At 43.7% G+C, this 20007-nt stretch overlaps 1 protein-coding gene across 2 annotated transcripts in view; it reads right to left on the minus strand.

Annotated features, from left to right (window-relative positions):
• The window catches only part of LOC131974759 (tetratricopeptide repeat protein 28-like), a 192079-nt gene that overhangs the window by 15440 nt on the left and 156632 nt on the right, over nt 1-20007 (minus strand). For both annotated transcript variants that reach the window (XM_059337206.1, XM_059337205.1), the window contains exons 7-11: nt 11957-12753; nt 11270-11814; nt 8400-8923; nt 3114-3223; nt 37-166 (exon numbers count right to left, since the gene is read on the minus strand). In XM_059337206.1, coding sequence (XP_059193189.1) covers nt 37-166; nt 3114-3223; nt 8400-8923; nt 11270-11814; nt 11957-12753 — 2106 coding nt within the window. The remainder of the gene's footprint in view (nt 1-36; nt 167-3113; nt 3224-8399; nt 8924-11269; nt 11815-11956; nt 12754-20007) is intronic.

A 20007-nucleotide genomic window follows, 5' to 3' on the forward strand; every position in this document is an offset into this window, starting at 1 on the left:
AAGTAGTGAGGGTATGAGAAAGGTCTATGGACATACCTAGGCTGACAAGGACCCTTTGGAGTGCCTGGTAGCAGGAGGTTTGCAGGTCAAACAAGGAGAGTTTGTAGTCTGTGCTGTGCTGGGCTTCATGGCGGATGGTCTCAAACAGTGCAGAAGCCCGGTAGAGCTGAAGAAAAACAACAATCAAAAGATGGTTTCAGATAAGCTTGATTTGTTCATTTACAAAGCACAACTATAACATCCCACTTTGATCGGTTCTGATTATTGAGTGAAGCTTCTCTGCCTGTCTATAGGTTTGATTCCCACTGAGTTGACCCATGCTTAAGTATAAGCACTTAGGGTTCATTAAGAGACTATAAATGGATACACATGTCCACCAAATTGATTACCATTATGCTTTATGATTACTTTTGAAGAAGGAGAATGATTGCGGCCACTAGATGGCAACATCCCACCTCACTGGTCACCACTGATGAGACCTGCTGCCTTCCAATTCTGCTTCTCAAAGTACTGTAATGTAGCTTGATGAATCACCATCCAACACAAGTAAACCTCACTTCAGCTCTTATTTGCCTGGACGTGTGAAAGGGCAATGAGAAGCTAAACCATTATCTGGGCATTTTAAAGAGACAGCTCCCAAGGACATAAATGTTTTGTGAACTCAGTGGGCCTGTCTGTGTCTGTGCACTTTCAGCGCCAGACATTGGATTGAGAGACGGAGAGAGACAATGGAGAGGTGGGGCAGCAGGCAGTGTTGCACATTGGCCAAGCGGAGCTAGCCAGGAGTGCTGATTCATGGGAGCCTTTATTGATTTCCTATTTCTGCGCCTATGGCAGCCCTGTAGGGTGACTGGGACTGCTATAGAGCCACTCTCCAGGAGACCGGGGCCAGCAGAGAGGGTAAAGCACTCTGCTCACACTGCTTGACCACAGTTTTGTATAAGACAAAGAGCTGCAGTGGAGAAAAGGTTGTTGGTGTGGAATGAAATGGATTCTATCTGCAGTGTGGGTTCAGTAAGAGAAGAAAGAGCGTGTATTTCCTGTATGCATATACTGTAGCTAGTCTGGCATATCCCAAGGTCATGCAGGAAAAGTGTGTCAGAGGGAGTGAAGGGGGAGAGTAGAGATCAGCATAGAATCTGTGAGCTCTACTGCATTAGTGCTACTAGAGAGAGCTGCTAGTCTCGGGCTGATTTTGCTGATAGGACTGTGGGCGGACTGCTGCAGTGCTAGTTTAATCTGTTAGGCTTGCAGACATCCCTTTAAGAGTGAAACTAATTTCTCACAGCGCCTTTTCTCTGGCCTGACCCCTCCTGGCACTGACGAAAGGGGGAAACAATCCCAAATGTGCTGCGTCTGCAGTGACTTGCCTTGGCTGTGGTACAGGTAGAATGTGCCCGATTCTTCAGCTGCTATGCATTCAGATAGCGCTCTCATGGCTTTTATCTGACATGTTAAGTGAATGTCAATGTCATGCGGAATCAGTAACGCGAGCGGAGCTTGATACACACGTACCTCTAATGATTTTTGTAAAATAACCTCCCTGGTAAACTCTCATTCAGTGACAGATGATATCAGAGGTTAGAAAAAAGATATACAGTGGACCACTGATACTTTAGTAAACAGGAATTTATTGATCCATGGTCTTCTTAGATATGAATGTGAGCTTTTCTTAGAGGGCGCATGCTCTGTGGAAATAGCTGATTAGAATCAGGTCACTTCAATCTGGGTGTCACAGTGAACATTGGGATCACAGCAATGCTGTTGAACTACAATTAGGTTTAAATATGGAGAGAGTGAGGAACACGAGGTCAAGTACTCTTATCCCACACATAGAGAGGCTATTTCAATACAAGACTATACAAATGAGGTTTGAAGTGGGTCAGGGTCTTTACCAAGGTCATCTGTAGCAACAGGCCAGCTCATGAATAACCAATTGATGCATACTCCGAGGACAACAGTGTCCTTTCCCACCACCAATTCGCCTGGGGGCTACAAGCTGACATAGGGAGAAAAAATATCTTAAGCATAGCTGTGGTCGATGTGGGCAAAGCACTGGATGTCTGTATGTTGCAACAAAGACAACACAATGTTAAGGTCTTAAGGTCAAGCGTTAAACTGGAAAGCAAACATGCAGTGGAAAATATGTTGCATCGGCTTGCTGTAATAATATTTTGCTTTAATTGAACACAAATTCCCCAATATGACTCATGAGCCTCTGCTCTAGTCACCACCTTGGTCCAGTCTTTCTTTTCCAACTCTTGTTACAGATAATTGCAAACAGACAAAGTTACTTTTTGACAGAAAAAGAAAGCTATCTGGGTCACATAGACGTATGTAGTGTGCGTGTATCATAACAGAAATGTTTTGGACTAGATTTTGAAAATGAAAGCAGCTGAATAACATCCCTACAGACACACGTGACAGCCACTGCTGTTGGCTGACTGTTCACAGACTTATGTGTGGATACACAAGCTAAGAAAAAAAATCAAATCCTGAGCTGTGGTGTGTGGACAGACTGTAAAGAGAGATGTTAAGGGGATATTCCATGCTTGCCAGGTGGGCAGTGGGCTGAAGAGGAGTGAGCGTGTATATGTGATGCGGAGGCTTGGGACTCCTGAGACCATGCACATAGATACAAAAAAATCTTCAGTCATCTGTCGCCTGTCTGCTGAGATGACAGCATTTACCAGCTCAACAGACTCCCCAGCATATTGCCAGCAGCCGTGTTCAAGCTCTATAGCCACCTCTTCTTTTTTCTTCCCCTGTTGTTCTCTCTCCGCTGAGCTCTTTCTTTCACCATGAGGGCATTACTGAAAACGTATATTTCACACTCCAGGTCTTTGGACATCTACTTCCCTCTCTCATTTGTAATCTATGCCGACCAACAGATGTGTGCTTATTAGAGGTCAGTTTTAACTACGAGAGGTGGATTTGCTGGAAAGAGTCCAGATGGAGGAGGAGAAGAGAGGAGAGGAGAGGAGAGGAGAGGAGAGGAGAGGAGAGGAGAAGAGAGGAGAGGAGAAGAGAGGAGAGGAGAAGAGAGGAGAGGAGAAGAGAGGAGAGTCAAGGTGAGTCGAGGCAAGAAGAGGCAGGAGAAGCAGATACTCTACCTGATGTTGGGCCTCCTCCAGATTCCCACTGGCCCACAGAGAGAGCCCAAGACGATGGCGGATCTTCGCCTCGTCCTCACGCCGAACCAGCTGCTCTGCAAGCCGCAGGCCTGTCAGAAGGGGAGGAAAGGGGAGCAGATGAGAGAGAGGAGAGTAAAAATTATTCAGAGCAGGCAGACTCTTAGGTATCTTTCAGAGTAACAGATGTAAGCATAGCGTGGTACTGATGTTCTGACAGCGAACAGGTTTGGATATTTGGCCTCAGTTGTGAGATACTGCTCACACTGGGACTAAATAACACACACACACCTCTGCCATGGAGGGAAGCTGTTAGAGCACTAATCGGACTGCATAGTAATCAATGCAAAGCATCGACTGGCTGAGCAAACACAAACACGCTTAATGCTTGCATAAAAGAAGCCACACAATATCATGAAGTCGTCTTCAAATATTTGCAAACACATTGATGAGCTAATAATAGTCTGTGTGCAAACCCACAGTGCAAAGTCTACTTTGTGAAATTGTGTTTGAGAGTTGTTTGGGAAGCCTGGGGGGGGGGGGGGGGGGGTTGAATGTGCATGTGCATGCGTGTGTGTGTATATAGGTGTGCATGTTCAGTGAGTGTGCCTGTGTCAGATCACCTGGCGAGTGCGCAGTTTGTTTTTCACATCCAATCCCTCAAGCAGTGAGGCGTATGTCACATCTTTGCATGTGTCCTCTCTCTGCCTGCACAGTACTTGGTTCTGCCCAATTACTGAGATGAAAATGCCACTCCACAGAGGACAATGATGAAAAAAACCGACAGCTGCTGGGCCACATATCACCCACAAGGTGCTAAATGCACAGCAAGCAGTCTGCAGTTTGCAGTGGACTATTGCTCATGCACAGTCTCACTTAACACGGGGCTCTGTATTTGCAAGTCTATTCTCTCCGCTTGCTTGTGCGATGGAAGGGTCTAAACATGCTTTTGGTCAAAGAGAGGAGAAAATGGGCCAAGCCACCCTCATCCACGTCTGCTTTTCTCGGCATTCCTGGAAAACAGTCTGTGGCTGGACCAGATAAGCCAAGAACAGAGAGCGTGACCCGAAACAGCCAGCCTATTCCGCAAGACCCAGCACACCACGCAGCCATAGACTTCATGGCTCCTCCATGGCCACGCTAGCCGGCAGCCTTTGAAGCCTGCAACAGTCTCCCCTCTCGCCTTATCTTTCCACACACCCTCCCTCTGTCTGCCTGCCTGCCCTCTTCCCCCATGCATCTGCTTGTGCTCCTCTCCTCTCCCTCTGCCTCCTGTATTCATTTTCTCATCTCCATGCCTGTGTCTTGGGCCCCCCTCTGCTCTCTCTCTACCTGTTTCATCTTGACTGTGGTGGCAGTGCTTGCGGGGACTCGGCACTGCTTAGGGCTCATTAGGCGCTGGAGCAAGAGAGAGGAAACAGATCTAAATTATCCTTTTCATTCTCTGACAGCCTCACCCCTCACTCATCTCAACTCCAGCTCTGAGCCTTTCATCTGAACGCGCACACACACACATATACAGAACTACACACACAAAGATACCTTCTTTTCTCTGAGCTGCTCTGTGATAGTTCTTTATGATCAAGCCTGAATGTCAACCACCTCTATGTTTTCTTTATTCTCCAGTTGACAGTGAAATAATACATGTGAATTATGACTCATGCCGATCTCTGTCTTTCCCCTCCGCCCGCCTGCCATTCTCTTTCTTTCCCTCCATCCCTCTTTTCCTCCCCAACTCTCTCATTCCCTCTGTTCTCCCGCTCTGTATCATTCAGTGTCTGTCACTGTCACCGTGCGTGCCTTTGGTGCGCCCCGCAGGCACAGTCACGTAGCAGCGGCTGACACGAAGATGTGGCCGTGGCTGGCTGCACCCTGAAGAGCAACTAGAGAACACTTTAAAGGCTGCTTGACAGCTGGGTGAGAGAATCTCTGCAGCCCCGGAGGCCCACGCACCTCTGGCTTCAGACATGAGCTTTACGTGCAGACACCACATCCACGTGCGTTGGAACAAGGGCACGAAATCTCATGCACCGTAGAACCGCAAGTGCGTCGCGCTGGAAACAAAATACCCCGGCACATGCGCACTCATGACACATGACAGCACAACACCCTTTGATCATGACCACATGCAGAAAAGAACAGTGTGTCATATACAGTAAGTGTACCATAAACAAGGTTTGAAGAAAAAAAATCGCAATTCAAAGTCACTGCTGTGTAGAAAAAATCTCCCACAGACCTCTGACATGTAGTGTAAATACTCAGCATATGGAGCTGTGACATCCACATTAAACTCATGCTATATAAACTAAGTATATAAGCTAAGTTCACTCTGGTACTTGGACAGAATTGACATTTGTATTAAGTTGATACCAAATACTGGTATTTGTGAAAGCTAGCTTAATAATTTATGAGATAATGCAAAACTTGTTTTAACTATTTTTTAAGATGTTCATCACTTAAACACACAGACGCTCATAAAGTTGGAATTAAATATATTTTTTAACCTCTTTCCATGAAATGATTGTTACAATGTGATTTATTCTTGACAGATAAAGTGTATATCTTCTCAAAACTTGATTAATCAATCTCTATATCTGTTTACTTCTGACCACATTAGGCCTATATTAGGCCTTCTGTATTTTTCCTATATTATATATGTCATACACCACTTATACTATACTGTGTATATCTCTGCATATATTTAAATATATTCATTCATTGATGTTCATAATACTCCATGCAATGACTTATTTATCTTATTCAACCTCCTAAAATATATTTTCTCCAATGTGCATCTGTAAAATGCAAAGTACTCTCAGGAAAACAAACAAACACAAAAAATATACATTAATAATAAATGCCAAATTGCAGAAAAGTGTGCATATAACGTGTATAAAATGTATGTACATGTCTTTTATATCTATGTGTAGTCATATGTTATCTTTTCTTATCTCTTCCAAACATATCATGATGAAAATGAAACCACAATTGAGGATTGTGTCTGAAAACAAAAATTATTCCAACTTTATGGGCGACTGCGTATATATTAAAGTGAGGTGAAATATTTTGTCTGTTCTTGATCCTAACAATCAGAGAAATAAAATATGATAAATAAAAAAGCCACGAACATTTACAATATTTTAAAGTAAAAAGTACATCAGCAGCTCACCAGTTAAACCCCCACTGCCGCTACCAACATTCAAGATGTATGGCATAAAAATAGATGTGCTGAAAACTGCGAGGGGTCCACATATGATGATGAAAGGTGCAGACATTTCACACTGTGGCGCTTATCATGTAACTGCATTAGGTTTATATAACAGGCTGTTAAAAGGCATACCTACACAAGTCAGTTCTATTATGGTGTATAAAATCATATTTAATGAAATGTACAATTTCCATAAGCCTACAATGTCTATCTGTATCAATGCTCCTTTCTAAAAGACAATGCAGATTTCATACAATAGGATACTATACGAGTTATCATCCTATACCTGTACATGTAACACAAGATTCCAAAAGTCTGTTCATATACAATTTAGAAACATTTTACAACTGATAAGATTCAATTGGATTTTCTTCCTCAGGGTATAAAGTGCATACTCCATATTTGTTTTTGTTTCTAATCTGCATTAATCAATATACTACCTCATTTTTTTCCAGGTTGAAATTTCACATTTGGACCAAAAGACACTCTTTTCAGGTTCATATTGTTATTCCATTAGTTGTGGTTCCAAACAAACGAAGCATGGAGAAACTTTAATACCTCCATTAGTCGCTACAATGACGGCATTGATTTAATGACACTATCACACTAATCGTTGAAAAGTGCATCTTGGTGTAAAATGCCGCCTTTGTTTAAGATTGAGGCAGTGATGTGCAGTGTCCTTTAATGTAAAATTAAAGAAAGATAACTTTGGGAGCAGTGTGAACACCCGAAGTGACAGAAATGATGTCTGCCTATCAGCCATTAATTGGTGTGTTCATGTGTCGTCCGCTGTAGCCTTGTCATTCTGTATTACTGCAACACAGAGGAACCATCAGACACAAACACACACACACACACACACACACACACACGCATATAAATACACACGCACTGATTTGGAGGTCGCTGTTGTCGACAGCATCTGCACTGGTTCAGAGCTGCCTTTCTATCCCTCCTTCCAATTAATCTTTTTCGATAAACAAAAAACAAGCAGTGCAGCATGAAGAACAAAAAACAACAACACACAACTAGCAATATGAGTAGAAAAAAATAGAAAAACTGAAGGGAAAAAAACCTTGCCAACTTTTCGGTCTGGGTAGGTTGGCCAGAAATAATTGGCTGTCAAGGCTAGTGAAGGCACTGTTCTTTTTCACAGCCAGGCCGAGGAACAATACAAGGACAGTGCGGGGGACAACAGGAGGACAGGGTGGAGACAGAATGGCCTGTCGCCTTTGTTTCCATTAAAGCTCAACAAGCAGGCCTGCAGAGGGTGTATGGGTCACTGCAGGCCCGGCTAACTCTAATAGAGCGGACGGAGGAGAGATAGAGGAGATATATTCCCGTTCACTTGCATTCACTCCCTGCAGGGTGAAATATACAACTGTCCTCTTACACGAGCTGCAATTTTCTCGGATTCAAACAGGGTTTGGGTCGTAACACGGTGGGTGTGCCGGAGAATGAGGACCGTCAATGGGCACGGGCGAGGCTGGTGGTGTGAACATTCAGCTCACATCCATGTATGCTTCCACTTATCACGTCCTCTGTGACAAACCCTTCCCGCACTGTCACTGACATAATGAATTTTTGAGGGGCCAAGCTGCAGGTTTTTATTTCACCATAATCTGTAGGGGACAATGAAGCATGAGAGGCAAGAGTCTGTCAGCCGCTGTGTGAAAAGATCCTTTGGCACCTCACTGCAAAGAACCCTCTGAGAAAAGTAGATATAGAGGTGTGAAGAACTGCTAGCAGTAAACAGGGAAAATGCCTTGCCTTGCATCCTGATAGGTTTGCACAGACATACACACACAAATGCTGGTATACCTATACAGCTCAGAAGACAACACAGACGCATAATACACACACAAAATCCCCTGTGCACTTATAACACATAAGCACAAAAGCACAAACACACACACACATACACACAGCCTAATAAAAATGTGGCAAAGGCTTAGCAACAAATAGGCTCTGAATTTCATATTCATGAATTCACAAACTCTAAGCCTATCAGCTCAGGCAACAAAGGCAATCCTCTCTCCTGTTCCCCCTGACTCACTCACCTTCCTGCAGGTACATGACAGCCTGTGAGTAGTTTTGCAGTGCGTGGTGTGTTCTCCCCAGGCTGCCGTAGGCCAGAGTCTTGGCTGCCAAGTCATTAGTCTGAGCCGCCACACTCAGATGCTGTTCCTGGAACACGACTGCCCGCTCGTAGTTTCCAAGCGACTCGTAGGTAAGGCCCAAGTTCCCATAGGCGCGGGCCTGGCGTGCGGGGCTGCCTGCTTCCTCTGCGATCTCCAGGTCACTTTGGTGGCATCGCAAGGCTGTCTCATACTCTCCCATAGACTGATATACAACGCCCAAACCGCAGCTGGCGTCACCCTCCAGTAGTCTGTCCCGGGTGTCACGGGCAATGCCCAGCTGACGCTCCAGACAGGAGATAGCCTGCTCGTAATTTCCCAGCTGGCTGTGCAGTGCGCCCAGTTCACCGTAAGCTTGAGCCTTGCCTCCGCACTCTCCCAGCTCATGAGCCACTACTAGCCGCTTCTCAAAACACACCAGAGACTGCTGTAGGTTTCCCATGGCCCTGCAGGTAAAGACAGAAAGCCAATGAGATTAGGAGTGAGATATGTGAGATAAGAAACCAACAAGACAACCTCAAAGAAAAACTGTCATTGGCATTTTCTGTCCAAATTGAACAAATACTGAGGTATCTTAAATGCTCACAACACTCAAAATAAATCTCTCCCTGTGCTTATCTCAAATCTGGGAGAAATTGTATTCTTGATTCTTACAGATACACATCTATTCCTACTGTAACACTACAGCAATATTAGGATGCAAGAGGGAGAGCACAGTGCAGGGAACTCTTTCATCTTCAAACATCAGATCATTTCAGTTTTGGTGTAAATAAAATATAGATTTAGATGTCCAACAGACTTTTGATAGCTGCTGACTCAGACAGACTAAAGTGTGTGTGGACGGCTACAAAAAGAAATGCTTGAGTCTGATATTAAGTTTTATGGGTAAAACTGGTGTGTGCCATCCTTTAATACGAGATGGGTCATTTGTCAATGGATCCTCCTCACTTTCCTCCTCTTGTGTTTGCGTTGACAGAGTGACATTCATCCCATCTCAACATTTTATTTGCCTTCACAGCCTTCAAATAGACTTTATTCAAATTCTCAGGCATACATACAATTGACGGATGCCGGTTCAAATGGAGCATTCAAAGAATAAAAGCCTTAAGCTTAATTAATGTTGTGTGATAATGTATGTGTTTGACTAAGAGCCGTTAGAAGAGGAGAAGGGTTTGAGTGTGATGTCTATTATTCCCCTCTGAACTCATGCATGGCTAATACTGCTGTGTGTGATTGCTGTGGTGCCATGCCGATGACGCACAATAAGAAGAAAATCATCATTTCAGCAAGCCTTTCGTGTTTTATTTTGCAGTGTAGTCTCCGAGGATGCTATCAGCTCTTTGAAGCATAAGGAGAAATAGAAGGGAGAAGAGACACAAGATGTAAGAGGGTGCCTCGAAATAACTGTGCTTCCCTCAGTTTCAGACGTCTGCGTGCCAAAGCCTCTTTGCATACAGATAAGGCCAGGGCCACTAGGCTGCTGCTGAGACAGCTAGCACCAGGCTCACATCCAATCCTGCTCAACAGCAAGGTGTCTCTAAACTACGGTGGTCCTTTATAGTGAGAAAAATAACATGCAAAGTAGGATTACTGTTATTGGTAAGACCCAGTCAATATTTGCTAATGCAACAGCAAGGGGATATTGATAGTGGCGCATTATACACAAAGTTTTTTCTAGCAATGTCAAATATTGAGTTTAAAACATGATGCATTTCATTTAAAAGTATATACAGGAAATTCTGGATTAAACAACTAGTCCCACAGTACTGTGCACAAGGCTTAGGCAGGTTTGAAAAAATGCTGTAAAATAAGAAACTTTCAAAATAGAAGCTTTCAAAAATAGAAATGTCAATAGCTTATTTTTATCAATTAACAAAATGCAACGTGAGTGAATACAAGAAAAATCTAAATCAAATCAATATTTGCCTCCAAACCAGCATCAATTCTTCTACGCATATTTTCACACCTGCCTAAGACTTCTGCACAGTATTGTATGTTATATATTTTGCTGAGTTGTTTACTTAAAGTACTTATGCCAAATGTTTCCAACAGAAATGTTTAATTTCTGCCTGTCAATGGCCTGTTAATGGTGTCTTAACCCCTTTGCACATGCATTAGCAGTGTGCTCGATTCCCAGAAGTTGTCATGAATTGACATTTTATCCAGTTTTGAGCCCCATTTTTACAATAGACTTTTTAGATCTTCGTTTTTAACTACATATTGTAACCAAACAAAGGATTTTAATGATCAGACATCTGGATTTTAGGAGAAAGAGATCAGAGAAACAAAGTTGAAACAAATGTTAGCGTCAACTCGGCTCACAGCTCGACCGGCATACTGAAGAGCATTGGAGATACATTTTTTTATGTGAAACTGCTTTATTCAGTCTTGTTACTGGTTTTAATCACCTGGTCTATTTGTTTTGGAGAGGAGTAGAACTCCCAGTAAAAAACCTCCTAAACATCTGGATCTTAAGTTATCAGAGAGACAAGCTGAGCAAACATCAGCAGCAGCTCCACTAGCAGCCCCTCGGCTTATGTGCCAAACAGCATCAGAAAAACACTGATTCTTAAGGTGAAAATGCTTTATTCAGTGATTTCACACATTTTGATCAGCTGGTTTGAAGAGGACGAGAACTCTGGGGATAATTTAACAGCTGAACAATAAACAATGAAGGAATTCTAACTGGGAGAAACTTTAATGACGACATTGCTCCATCTTTTGTTATCATTTAAATTGAGAGACCTGATAGCAGCAGAAAGGTACATATTATATGTTTAAAGCAGACTCACCTGTGCCCATTGCCTAAGCCTCTGTAGGCCTTCTCCTGGTCCTGCATGCGGTTGAGGCTCTGGGCCACTGACAGATACTGGTCATAGTACTTGATGGCTTCCTCAAAGTCTCCCAGAGCCTCGTAACAGTCTCCCAGGTTTCCATAGGCCCTGCCCCTGTCCATTACTGCCTCGTTGCCACTCAGCTGCTGTAAAGTGGCTAGCTGCTGCTCCAGGTAGCCAATAGCTTCCTCCATCACGCCTACATTCATTTTAGTGATGCCCATATTTCCGTACACCTGAGCCTCCACGACAGGATCCTTCAGCCTCCGACCTAGCTCCAGCTGCTCTTCGTAGCTCTTGAAGGCCATGGCGTACTTCCCCAGGGCCATGTAGACAGCTGCCAGGTGACCGTGGGCTTTGCACTCTCCTGACAGGTCACCCAGCTCTTGATACACCTCCAGCTCCTGGGTGTGGTAGCCGAGAGCTTTGTCATATTTCTGCACAAGTCTGTAGGTGGCCCCGAGGGCGGCATAGGCACAGGCCTCCATCCTACGCTCCTTAACCTGAAACGAGATAGAATTTCATAGTATCAGCATGTGGGACGTGAGTGAGGGATACGAACATTAAATTCCATATGACATTTTCCATTTATATGATGAATTGTTCTTGTGTATGTTGTACTACATTCACTGTGTGTGGCCGTACCTGGTGAGCTAAGGCCAGTTGCTGCTCGTAAAACTGAATGGCTCCGGCCACATCTTTTTTACAGACAAAAATGTCCCCGAGGTTCCCCAGAGCTCTGAAGCGAGCCTGTGCATTGTTCAGGGACTGGGCCAGTGACAGCAGGTATTTCTGACACTCCTCTGCCTTAGTGAAGTCTCCCAGGGCCTTAAAAGCCAAACCGAGGTTACAGTATGCCTTGGCCTGACTCAGTTTGTCATGAAGGTCTTTGGCCAGAGCTAAGTCCTGCTCATAGTATTTGACGGCATCCTGGTAGTTGCCCAGACAGTAGTGGGCGTAACCCAGATTGTGACAAACTTTCCCCTCGCTCTCCATGTCTTGGAGGTCGGGGGACAAGCGGAGGTACTGCTCGTAGTAGGGCACGGCCTGAGGGAACTCTCCTCGGGAGCAGTGGAAGTTGCCGAGGTTTCCCAGCGCCCGCGCCTCGCTCTGGACGTCTCTGAGCTCACGAGCGATGTTGAGGTGGTTCTGGTAATGTTGTAGAGCGCGGTCATGGGCTCCCAGGGCTTGGTAAGCCACAGCCAGGTTTCCATGGGTGGAAGCCTGCGAGGCCCGGTCATTGACCTCCATGGAGATCTGCAGCTCCTGGCGGTGGTAGCGAACAGCCTGGTCGAAGGCTCCCAGGGCATTGTAGGCATTACCCATGTTGCCATAGGCCCGGCCCTGAGCAGCATAGTCATTTAGCTCCTGAGCAATGGCCAGGTGTGTTTTGTGGAGTTTCAGTGCAGTCTCATAGTCTCCCTTCATCTGGTGGATGATGCCTGTGGATGGGAGGAGAGGAAGCACAGGATGAAGTTAAAGACCCATTCAGGAGAAAATGGTAATTGAGTAAAATTCAAGTGCCTAGTCAGCTCTTCATGTACAAAACAAGTCATTTGGTTGTTAAAATATGCTCTCTGAGCCATCTGTTCTCTGCTTACACAACACACTCTCCCACAGAATTATGGTCATTAAAATGTAGTGCAATCAAACAGAGTTATTATAACACCAGAATAGAATCTTTTGATTGTCTAAGCTGTCTTTGATGATTGTGTCTTAGAGGGATTTCACCAAAATCAACAACTTTTCCACAGGGTGGGAAATGGTTATGAGAGAACAAGGAAGAAGGACAAAGGAAGTAAAAGTGTGGGGAGAGTGTGAAGAGCTGATGGAAAGCTCAGCAAACAACTTTAGAAAAATGAGAAAAGTGTGAAGAAACAATAAATAATGGAGAACCCTGTGCATTGAGCGCATTATCTCTGATAAAATACCATCCTGTGAAAAATAATAGCTCTACCCCACAGTCGGCAGCCATCTGGCACACACACATATGCACACACACAACATACAAACAAATGTGCACCCACATGCTCACACACACAGCAGAGAGTAAAGAGACATCACAGCCTATCTAGCATATATCTCTTCCTTCCCTCACAACTAATCTGTCAGTCTCTGCTTTTTTATTGTCACCCAGCTTTCAATGATAATAATTGCACTGATAATATGAAAGCACACTGAGATAGAAGACAGGGGCTGCAAAAAGGCGGACGGAGGCAGAGAAACCGGCTACAAGGCAAAAAACTTAGTTTCATCCACCAGCCTGGCCATCATTGCTTTGCTGCATCAGCATGGAGACTAATGGGCTACTAGGACGGGGGTACAGCTGCTGATTGGACAACAGGGATGGAAAGGGCCAGAATGGGTGGGAACCAGGGGGCGGAGAGGGGCTCTGTGGCTTGTGGTGAGTATGTGATGGTGCCGCCGGGATTAGTTACCGCCATGTGTGTTTTCCCATTTATTTCATCCGAAACCTGCCACATTATGGGCCTGAACACAGGCTACATAAACAGTGGGATTGAAACTAAACAGACGGCTCAAACGACTGCAGAAGTGAAGCAATAGATGTGGCTATGCATTCAGATGTTGGCTCAATTAAAAAGCACACATTAGGCCAATGAGAATGGAAAAAAGGAAGAAAAAAAAGCGTTGGCGCCTCTTTAGAAATAAACCACTGTGTTCCATATTAGTTTGACAAATTACCAGGTATGTATATTTATAAATACACACATAAAATGCATAAACACTTCTAAAGGTTGGTGGACATGGGCTGTGAAAGTTGCATCATCAGTATTTCACTTCAAATCAAGTCTAAATGAGGAGATTAGTTTCAAACTAAACCTGCCTAAATTGGGTGTCTGGAAAAAAAATCCAACAGCTTCTCCAGCAGACAGATTGGATTTTGCTGGGAAAACATCATTAAAGATCCTCTGCCTACTTAATTCAGACCATGATTCAGCATGCCGCAGACACCTACCAACAAATCAAACCTGATTTGCTGTTTGTTTGCTTGCTTGTGTTCTCGGGTTAAAGTGATACACCCTGACCTGACCTTGTAATCATCAGGTCACTGCCCTGAGGAGTTGGTATGCTGGACATATCACAGAGTAGAAAACAGACAGAAGCAGTGCTGCCAAATAGAGAGATTCAGATCAAAAATGAAATAACTGCAAAATGAGTGAAATCCACAATGTTCTTTGGACTATGTACAGTGCAAATACAGTAAAACTGTCTCATTGGAGCCAAAATAAATTAATGAGGCGTAGAACCTTTTGGATTTTAAGGTTCCCTACACCTTGGACAAACCCCTTAGCTTTCAGAGTCTTTCCCAACAGTGGAAGCATGTTAAAATTCACAGCAGGCTAGTTGGAAGAGCACTGACAGCTCTCGCCACAAAGTCACTCCCAAGGTTATGCTTTCCCCAACGGAGGCTGATCTTACTGAGGATATAATGCCTACTGATGTATTACCAGCAAACATGTTCCATGCTGCAGGCTAAAAATGGATCTGGGGCTGGGGGCGATGGATGGCGGGGTAGAGGAGACAGCCAGGACAGAGGGTTGGGGGGGTATGGCGAGGTCTGGGGTTGGGCTTGGAAGCCGCAGCCAAAATTGCCATAAGCCTTAGGCTATGCCTGGAGCCGCACTTGAAGCAAGAAAATATTTTCTGCCCTCCCACCCATATGGTAAGAGGATTATGGAACCCTGTGGGAATAGTATCCAGAAAGATAGTAAATAAAACCATACCAAACATGCTGGTAAATACTGCTGAAATGCAAAAATTTGGAATAAGTCAGGGTATCCAAATCAAAATGACCCCAATCAGATTCAATTTAAGTAACTCTTAACATTGTAAATCTGTGGTGCATGCTAAATGCACTCGACTGGAACATATGAAATAATATGGCTCAATTATTTCTCTTTTGCGCACAGCTTGAGACGATGACTGTGAAAAACCAGGACAAAGCGCCCACCACATCATTCAAATACTTTTATACAGCATCCTATCCATCCAGAGCCCTCTCCATCCCCCCATAACCAAAGACATTAAAAGCATGGCAATGTGTTGTCACTTTTCATTACACAGCTGGCTGTACATAGAGGGATATGCAGCAGTGATGACTTTGAGGGATGGTGTCTTGTTCTGAGTAAATCACTGTGTCATTCTTCCAGGGAGCTATGGAGGTCTACAGCGCCGCAGCCTACAGTCAGCTAAGAGGATTTCACCAACAATGGTGCTGCTGCTGCGTGATACTACCAACAGATGACCAGCCTGAGCCCAAAATAATGACTTGGGTGTGTTCCTCATCTATATTTTAGAATGAGGTCAACATTACAATTTACATCCATGTTAAAGAAGTAAAAAAAACAGAACAGGATGCTGGAATTTTGGTGTTTGTGGAAATGCTTATTCCTATTCAGGTCTCAGAGATTGGCATGTGTAAAACACCATAATAGCAATCTTTGAAGGAAATTCCAATGAGACTGAGCAGTATTCACAAAACATTTTATCCTACAAGAGGGAGCATATGTAGTTTAGTACAAACCTTTTATAATTTATAGATAATTTTGTCACTGTGAGGGTATTCACAAAGCTGCTTGGGAGTTGGTACTAATGGATTTAATGTGTCTGACTGACAAATCAAGGCCGCATCATGCTATATTATGGTGCTTTAAAATGCAGAATAAATATTATATTTGGAAGTAATTGTGGGTTAATTGAAGAGAAGTACTTAAAATATAAAGGTAGAACACTCTTCGTGACCCTTATTTGAGTAGTTGGACTGCTTTTGATTTTATTTTATTTTTGTTCTAAATATTCTTTAAACAAGAATTCCTTCCTCCACACTGTACAGAAAATGATAAATGGTAGATGATATTCACTGTCTGAACACATTTTTCTAGCAGACTTCAGATTTAACACTACAGTTAGGATACCAAGTTAAGCTAAATTTTTGGGGGGAAAAACTCACAATCCCATCTCAGATCACACAGATCCCTTGACCTCTCAGCTCGAGATATCTGAATGGAAACAGGTAATATGGATACCCACGAGTCCCCTCCTTATAGACATCCCCACTTTATGCTAGCCCATGCAGTTTGGGGGCAAAAAAGCATGCATTTTTTTTGCATGACTATTGTATCTTAAAATGTCTGCATATGTCTTGAATTGGAAAGCTGATTCACTTGTGGATTCAATAAGCCCAATTTTTTCATGTGTGATGATGTTAGTCCCCTTAGTAGCCAATTCATTGTATTTAGAGCATTTTTTGAAACTTAACCTCACTGTATAAAATGAACTTTTGTGACCTCTAGGATAATCACAGCCTCATGAAACTTTAAAACCACAAATTAGAGACCTAAGGCATTCAGTGGATGTATAGCTTTCCTAGGTCTACGATATGGGGGTTTCTTAGCAGTTACAAGAACAGAAGTGCCATCCAGCTGCTGAAAAATGCAGCAAATCTGTGTATGCTACAAATGGTATCAGCCAAAGAATTGCTTTTCTAGTTTGGGGTTCTACTGTGGAGCAAAAGAGACAAACATTTGCAATAGACCAGGATCATTTTACTCCCCATCAAGCAGAGAAAAAAGGAAACACCAGATTGAGAAGGCTCATAGTGTGTATCCCCCAGAGATGATATATGCATGACTATACCATAATATGGAGGATTACTTTCATAGAGACTTCCACTCTAATCACGTCCATGAAAATGAAAGGGTGAACGGAAGTCGAAAGACTATTATAATATGCAAAGTTTCTTAACTGAGTTGTACACTATACAATAGTGTATGTTATGATCTGTGGGGGGAAGTAGTGAGCTGAGGCAGACACGAGATCCTGCTAAGGTCTGCAGGGAAGGGGTGGAGCTGGAGGTCTGGGCTTAAGGTAGCAAATCCTCACTCGCAGATGCAGACATCTCCTCCAGACTGACTGACAGAGAGACAGGAAGTAGGAAGATAAAAAAGGACAGGCTACGGATAGACGGATGCGTGCTGCGTGGGTGGTCTGCCAAAAGAAACACACATAGTGCTTTGCATGTCTTCTCGCAGCACGAGCCGAGCTGCTTTCCTTGCCGCCCCAGCTGACCCTCGCCAAACCAACTGTCGCTGAACCGTCCGCACGCATGACATTTGATTCCTCCTCCCACAACGTAATCCAACAATGTTCAGTCTCAAGTCCCGACTTTTCTTTTTGCATGCCTCTCTGTTTAGGAACAGATCACATTTCATGCTGAATTTGCAGATGTGCTTAACGCAGGGCACAGTTGCTAAAAGCAAAAGAATGCTACAGCTCTTTTTTTTCACTTAATACCTCCGCAGTGAGTAGAATAATAACTGCATACAGTGAGCTAAACTTTAGCGTAAGCATAAAGACTAGGAGAGTGTTTTTTGCAGGGCCTCTAGTCCAGTTTCTGGCATGGTCCTCTGTCAGGAGATTGAAGGGGGCCATGCAGGGGGAGGCAGGGAGCGTCTGCTGCTTTTCTAACAAACAGAAATTTGGGGCCAGGCTGCAAAGATCTCTCCAGGAGAGTAACACAAGACTGGCATCCTAAAAATCTCACCACCTCATCTCCGCTCCTTTTGCAGGATAACATTTACTCAAGGTTTTTTACCCGGTCGTTAATGGAGACTTGAAGATGTCACTGATCTCAGATAAATGCTCCTTTTTTTATGTATTCGTTAGGCTCTTTCTCCGTCTTCCCCCTTACAGCGGGCTTTCATTCATCCTGTCTGGGCCATTAGGCTCGCTAAATTCCTCTGTAAATTCAGCTCTCTCCTGCTCGCTTTCCTGGTCAGACTAATAATATATCTACAATCAGTGCTGTTTCCAAAGGCTTAGCCACAAAACTGAATAATCTCTATGCCTCAGTGCCCCCGGGCAAGTCTGGTCCCTATCTGTAGTTTGTCCCTGCTGTGGGCAGTCTGAAATCAGTTTTGAAAAGGTGCAGGATTTATGTTCATGCAGCCATTGTTGTTATGGATAATAACGGTGTAGTAGCTGTAAAAATCATGTCACGAGAAAGGATGTTTATCTTATCTACTAATTATTTGATGATTCTGCCTATTTAAATGCCGTTCACTTATGCTGACATAATTCCTTTCACGATTAGATGCCGAGGAGCTCTCACGCTCCGTTTTATATATTTCAGCACACACAGCCAATTAAAAATACCAATAATGATGCTTAATGTACTGGTGTGACATTGTTACTGTCAGACATGTTACAAAACCTGGTAATCAGATGTCTGGACCAAGCTGATTTCCACAACTGATTTTCTGGAATGCAGATTGCGGCGCTCATTCTCACATGACCCTTAAGTGGAAAAAGCTGTAAGTGTGAAAAGGGGTTTCGCATAAAGGTCTGAAAGTAATTAAATACAGAAGTTATGTCCTGTTTTTTTTTCTTTTTAGATACCACTGATGAGATATGAATACAGAGCATTGCAGTGCACATTGTCTGATTCTGTGAACTCTTCTTCCTGTTGTTTTCCTCTTTCTGTTGCTTTGTTTCTGTGAGCATCAGCGGAAAGCACTCCCCGGGGATGCCGGATAAAAGAAAAGGGAGAAAAAAATGCTTAATTAGGACCGTTACCTCCAGCCCTTCTCGCTGATGGGAGCCAACATTCCGAGTGACTTCTTTGAGACATATGGTCAAACGAGGAGGTGTGAATGGAGGAAAAGGGAGCAGCAAGAGGGACCCGGCTAAAACACAAGCGCTATCAAACAAAGTTGTTCAAAGTCTCTTTGAAGTGAAATGCAATTGGAAATAATACAATTTAGATTCTGTTTCATGAATACCAGAAATTGGAGCTACATGGGAACCCACCACTTCAGTCCTCTCTCAGATATTAAATATCGCTGACTAGGGGGTAGGTTAGCCAATTAATGAATAATAAATGGGGCTGGAATGCAACATTTTCATATCCTTTATAGGTCAGGGTGTGCTGAGCCAGGGCTGCTGGTACCGCTGGGCATCATGGTTAGATATTAAAGCATGGCGATCTCTATACTACTGTACCTCAAAGCCATGTCAGCTGCTGCTCCACCCACACTACACGCAACATTAACCACAAGCTGAGAGGGCATAATAAAAGTTTGTTCTTTCCTGTTTCTGCAACTTCTCCTTCCCATCTCTCGCAGTGTCTTTTTTTTTATTTTGCTTTTATCGCTGCTAGTTAATCTTCACTCGATCATCCTTCCTCTGTTTGTGCACGGCGTAAAGGCAGCATTTTTTGAAGTCTCAAACAACATCCTGTTAGTTTTTTAGCCCATATCTTATTGTGCTAAGCAGGCTCGCGGGTGTTGATGACGGAGTAACAATGCACACCCCACTGCTGCAAACAAAAACAACAACAACAACAATGGGGCAATTACAGACTGAGGCTTCACAACCTCCACTTCATTCCCTGTTATCTTCATTATTCAGCTCCTCTTGAATCAGCTATTAAAGGTAATTAAGCGATTCATCAAGTCAGTTTCAATTACTGGGAGCTTGACAGCTGCAGATTACAATCAGTCGGGGTGAGGGGAGAGAGTGAGAGAGGGAGGCATCAAAAACTGGCAAAAAAGGAGGGGAGAAAGAAAAATAGACAAGAAGTAGGAACAGATTGGGCAGCAGCGAGATGGGAGAGAAGCTTCTTCAGTTGTCAAGAGAAGAGGTGCTGCATGTGTATGATGGTGCAGCTCGTCCAG

The sequence above is a fragment of the Centropristis striata genome, chromosome 7 (assembly GCF_030273125.1).
Source record: "Centropristis striata isolate RG_2023a ecotype Rhode Island chromosome 7, C.striata_1.0, whole genome shotgun sequence".
Lineage (NCBI taxonomy): Eukaryota > Metazoa > Chordata > Actinopteri > Perciformes > Serranidae > Centropristis > Centropristis striata.